The 6,000-nt window shown below is 41.5% G+C and overlaps 1 protein-coding gene across 1 annotated transcript in view; it reads right to left on the bottom strand.

Moving 5' to 3' along the window:
• Positions 1-880: 880 nt before the first annotated feature.
• Positions 881-6,000, bottom strand: part of cntn3b (contactin 3b) — a 42,078-nt gene continuing 36,958 nt past the window's right edge. Inside the window, exons 16-22 of the mRNA XM_078247357.1 lie at positions 5,466-5,536; positions 4,840-5,074; positions 4,306-4,415; positions 2,818-3,004; positions 1,774-1,886; positions 1,508-1,673; positions 881-972 (exon numbers count right to left, since the gene is read on the bottom strand). Coding sequence (XP_078103483.1) covers positions 881-972; positions 1,508-1,673; positions 1,774-1,886; positions 2,818-3,004; positions 4,306-4,415; positions 4,840-5,074; positions 5,466-5,536 — 974 coding nt within the window. The remainder of the gene's footprint in view (positions 973-1,507; positions 1,674-1,773; positions 1,887-2,817; positions 3,005-4,305; positions 4,416-4,839; positions 5,075-5,465; positions 5,537-6,000) is intronic.

Genomic DNA, 6,000 nt, shown 5'->3' with positions numbered 1-6,000 from the left:
AAGAGGGACAGTGCACATGGGATCTGCTTGACATAGTGACACCACGTGTCTCTCTTTTCTGCAATCCCGGCTTTTTACCTAGACTGAGAATGCAGAGTGTGATACGCATTTATTATTTAGAGGAGCAAGAGATGGCGATCTCTTAGAGTATTGTAGCGAGGGCCTTAAGCTCAGGAGACTTTGGCTCTCGAACAGACCTAATATTATTTCAGTATGCAGAGATAAGTGGGTTTGGGGCACAGTTGATCAATTTGCTATGCATCTTTCATATATCTGACAAAGCCTGGTAAACGTTTGGCAAAGCTGCAAAGAAATGTGATGAGGATATTAATTGATGTTCTGTCAATGGAACTGATTTAGTTTAAGATTTATTTTTGAGATAGTAAAATATGGACGAAACCAATGACTATAGGTCAATCATGTGTTGGGAAGTTGATCTTGAGAAGAAGAATTCTTGTGAGTACTTGTTTTTGTAAAACAAGGGGGTTAAATATAGGGTTAACGAAACCTGTAAGCAGCCTGTCTCCTACTTTGGTATGGACTGTATGAGTAAAATGGGTTTTAAGGCATTAGTATCTCCAGAGATACTAAGAAGATAAGTCATGTACACATCATAACTTCTAAAATAAAACCTAGAGCACGGTGGCACTTATGACGCTGAAAGAAATTCTAAAAGATATCATGCACGCAAATCATCACGTCTCTATTTGATGGCCCTTAAAAAAAAGTGCCGTGGTCCCTTTAAGAGTTCGGCGGAGTCCAGTCCTTTCCAGTCTTTCCCAGTCTTGCCACTGAAGCCGGGCCTTGTGCCAGTCCAGTGGACAGGCTGAGTGAAGGGATGGAGGGGGAGGGAGGGTGCTTTGCAGGCTCCAATTAGACATCACCAAGCGGAGCAGAGCATGGCGTTGATGAGGACTGCAGAGAGGTAAAATGGGCTGAGGCGGATGGCTCCTGAGCCCCGTGCTCCCATACCTGCAACCAAAACCAGGAGAGCAGCTTGTGAAGAAGCAGAAATACCCCTAATATCACAAGAACAAAACCTGCACTCTGCTGTGCTATTCGCTAAATTTCTGACAAGTCATCATAAATCAAAAGCCAACTGTGATTTTTTTTCCCATATCTACATTATTACTGGCTTTCAACAGGAGAGGCTATTTAAGTATCCTGGGAAGATAAAGTTTGCATCACATCAAAGAAGAGAGCGGCAAACTGAGCCGCCTCACAATTTTGCACAGCAGCAGGATGGGAGCACAGAACTGCTTTATATGCTGCAGCGCTGTGCAGCCAGTCAACAAGGAATAATAACCCAATGGCAGAGATGGATGACTCTGTGCGCGCATTTCTAAAAAGGTCGCTTTTCTCGCACTCAAAATAAGTCTATTACACATGGTTGGAACGGAAAGCAATGAAGCCAAATTAAATGTTCTCTCTGAATTATTGAATCCTCAGGTTTATCCGTGGTCAAAAAGAAAATAATGTAAAGAACACAAGACAACAGTAAACTCACTTAATTTATGGATGTGGATGGGTTCACTGCCCACACCTTCGCCGCCTTCACTCATGGCCTTGATCTGAATGAGATAGTTGTCATTGGCGGATAGGCTGAGCTCCACAGTGGTTTTGTTGGTCAAGATAGTGTTGATGTCATTGTAGCGATGTCTCCTCAGCAGCACCTGAGGCAGGAGAGGGTGACACAGAAAAATGAGCTGATGTAAAAACCGTCATCCCAGATTCTGAAGACAAATCAGAGTTTTGCAGTGAATTGGGACCTACCAAATAGCCAGTGACCTTTGACTCTGTATCCAAAGCTACTACAGGATCCCAGTGCATTGTGAGTGTGGAGCCAATCATGGTCCATTGTATGTTGAGTGGAGCCCGATCTGGAGCTAGCAAAAGAAACAGAGAAAATTATATACTACAGAATATGCTGCATAACCTTTTTCCTGTGATCCATGCATATATTGTAAAACAATTTACAGATTCCTGCTTTATACTTATGTTTTTTTTTATTTAAAAAACTCTCAACTTATAGGTCTGAAAAATACTGTAAACTGAGGCTGCAGCACAGCACCCTTACTAATTAAGACATTGAATTCTACGGTGGCAATAAAAGCTCAACACACTGCAACTTAGAAAACACATGCAAATAGACAAAAGTAAATTGACAACGTGCGCAGCATCCAGGAACAAGGGTGGCAAAGTGAGAAAACACAACCAAATACATAAAAATGCAGCAAGTTTTCAGCATTTCATTATTTGGTTGTGTAGTGTTAAATTGGTGAAGACGGTGTCTTCATTTGCTTGTGTTTACTTGTGTTGCAGTACATTGAACTTCCATTTCAATGTACTGCATCACCATAGAATTTGGTGAATTATGGGTATGGGTCACCATAAAATTCTCTATCCTATTTTCTTTACTATACTGGTGTCATGAAACAAATGCATTAAATGGTTACTTTTTCACACATTTTGCAGAACATCTAAATGGCTTAAATCCCCAAATTTTAAAAATCTAGTTTGCACAGGAGTGGAGTCTATTAGCTTTAACATCCCTTGTCCATTTAGAATACCTAAATTGTCACTGTAGCTATGTTCCACTCAACCAATTGATTGCATTTTTTTCTTTCTTTTTTCCCCCCCAAGGTATATGGAAAGTTCCCTTGTCACATTGAATTTTATGAGCACAACCAACAAAGCAGAAGAAGTGCTACGCTTGTCATGTTGAGGACAGTACGACGTCATCCGAGAGGGGCTGACATGATTCATAAACAAAGACCATTTGTAAATAATTTCAATGCCTCTCTGGGACGGACTCACGTGGTTTCTTTGTGGTGGTGTTGATGGGAGCCGACTGTGGCCCAGGGCCAGCCGTATTGAATGCGGCCACACAAAGGTAGTACACTGTGTTCGCTTTCAGCCCTGTGATGTTAACCAGCGTGTAGTTTCCAGATATGCGCACTTTGCCAACAGTGTCAGGCTTGGTGTCGTCTTCCCAGTACATGACCTGTTAGGGAAAAAAAAAAAATTAATCATAGTGACAATCATGGGCACAAACGGCCAGATTTTTGTGGTGCATTGCGCTACATTATTGAAATGAATATGCCATCATGAAATCTGAAATGATGAGTGTATTACAGAAGGGAAGGGAGGAAGATGACAGGTAATACATTTTTCACTAGTGGAGTCTCAATAACTGATGCACATACTCTCAACCAACCAGGCCATATAAACAGGGCGGTAGTAGGTCATATGATAACTGATCCAGGAAACAAATTTCATGATTAATGCCTGTTTTGTCCATCTTACTTTTGTCTGAGGAAACTGGATATTAGAAGTGAAGAGGTTATGGATAAATCTGGATAAATATTTCAAAATGCTTTATATGTAAATCACCACTTTATACAGCAAAACAGGATCCTGTGCTCTGTTGAGTTTGATTTTCATCAGGCTATTAGCCTCTAATTAAGTGTGCAGTTGAAGTGATATTTGATAAAGCAAACAGACTCATTTGCTTTAGATCATCTGCAATATTCATGTCTGGTATTAAGTGACATAAGAGTTAAGTCAATAAATAATTAAATTGAACTGTCTGCCCACAGGAATACTCCTGCTATTCCATCGTGTTATATTATTGTATTTCAATTTTTTTTTATCAATTAAAGTTGTGTATGATTAGCAGCAGGATTCAGTTTACAGTAAGTACATTCATCTTTGAAGCAGTAATATTAATTTTGATTACATTAAACTGAAACTGGATTGGATTTGCAATTATAACAACGTAATTATTAAAGGCTGAGCCCCATATATGTGCACTCCACAGCTCCGGATCCATACTGTCGGTGGCCTATTGAGATTCAGCAGCTTAAATCCACTTCAGGACCGCGTTTGGAGAATTGAGCTCTGTTCCAAAAGGACAATGTGGCCACCGCCATGGCAACTGAAGAGCTTTGTGCTGAGGGCCAGAGGTGACAGATATTGAAAGAGCATCGGGGAGGAAAAGAAAACAGCAAAGCCCTCTTTGCATTCTTGAAAGGATAAGGGATTTTATTTTAATCTTGTTGGTTTGCTGTTGGTGCAGTGTTGGGGGTCATTTCATGATATTATTACACTTAAAAAAAAAATCCTTGCAGAAATGCATATGAATATATAGTGGGATATTACAAGTAAAAAGAAATGAAAAAAAATATTTTTTTTAGAACAATAAAAGGAATGTTATGATCAGATAAACAAGCCACAGGGAAAAGCTCATATATCATGTTATTTAAGAAAAAAAGAAAGAAAAGAATGATATGAGTCCTCACATACCTCATATCCAAGCACTCTTTCAGGGATGGCAGGGAGAGCTTCCCAGATCACTTCAATTTGCACTGCAGACACACTTCTAGTCCTAACCCTCTTAGGAGCCACACCAGGGACTGCAGAAAATAGAGCGCTGGTAAGAATCCCAGAGACTCATCCAACACCATCACACACACACTAATAGCTATAAGATTAAAGACACAGAATATACCTGTAGTTCCACTAAAAAGCTATTTCCCCACTCTCTTTTAACGAGATCTGTGACTGACATAAGCGAAGACTATTTTGCCCAGCAAATTCAATTAACAGAATACCTCCCTGACAGCATGGTGTGGTAAGTGCCTGCTAGGATTTCCTGTAATCTACCAGCACGATAACTAATATCAAGTTGACATTCCTAGCTTGAGAGGGGACGGAAATAATAGCACTGGAAAAAAATTATCATTTCATCATTACTATTCAAGGTCATAGTCGTAAGGAGAGAGATTATAGCTTATTTAAGCATCACTCTTGCTGCAGGGCTGTGCAATCTGAACGTACCTTCCTCTGCTGAATACACGGTGGCAATAGAGCTGAAGGGCCCCTCCCCTCGGTTGTTGTATGCCCCCACTTTTACGTCGAAAGGCGAGAAGGGTGGAATGGTGTCATTGCGGAAGATGTAACGTGCCACGCCCGGCGTGGAGATAACCGCTCGCGTCCACGTGACCGTGCCCACAGGCCTGAAGGCGATGATGTAGCCAAAGCCCTCTCCATTCTGCAGTTCCTCGGGAACAGGCTGGGAGCAAAACACAAAACTATAGTGATATTAAAACGCATACAGACAAAGAAACAGACAGGCCCGTCTCGCGCTGTACCTCGACAAGGACGTCTGTGATTAGACACAGCCCCTTTCTTTGTCGTTACCACCCAGAACACTCCGCAATGACCTTAAGCCTTATCTTTTCCTCCTGCATGGCTATGTAATTGTGGCTAAAGTGCAAAGCTCTTCAGAGGTAGTGCTCTCTGTCCCTGCATTTGGAGGGAGAAATGGCACTCGGAGGCTGAGCCCGCAGGAGAGGTGTCTCACTCTAATGTGGACCATAAAATTGCTCCGTTCAATTCTGCACAATTAAGAAAAACCATTACTCGGCAATGGAGAGAACAGTAAAATGTGACAGATGACTTACCTCCCATGTTATCACCAATTCAGACTTTGTGCCGCCTCCACCTCCGACATCAGTGGGAGCTGTATCAGGAACTGAGAGGTAAAGCCCAGAGGGGAGCAATTAGAACGCAGTTTACAAATCTCAACGACAAGCCTCAACTATACTTGTAGCCTTATGACGAGGCTGCCTGCTCCAGATACTGTCTTCTATTTTACAGTCCACAAATCCCTCACTTTGTGAAAACACAAACATTCCAGAGAGTAGTGAATTACTGACATTGCCCAAATTTTCACCGTGCATAAACACCAAAGCCAGAATCTGTAGTATTTTGCAAATGACACTCAACTCAACCCACTTCCTTCCTATTCCCACTCTGTTTGTGCACTGCAGTGTGATGGCAAAGCTGATAGTGTAGGTGGAGGAGCACTGGTGCACATCCTTATAGTATCCTATAGTAAGTGGAGCATCACATTTAAGGTGTCATATCAGCAAATGGTTGATGCAGCAATAATATTTGATGCCCATGTATGGTTGTCAATTATGGTTGAATGTTGGG

The sequence above is a fragment of the Sander vitreus genome, chromosome 4 (assembly GCF_031162955.1).
Source record: "Sander vitreus isolate 19-12246 chromosome 4, sanVit1, whole genome shotgun sequence".
NCBI lineage: Eukaryota > Metazoa > Chordata > Actinopteri > Perciformes > Percidae > Sander > Sander vitreus.
The sequence above is the reverse complement of the archived record's forward strand: the minus strand, read 5'-3'. Positions and strand labels throughout refer to the sequence as shown.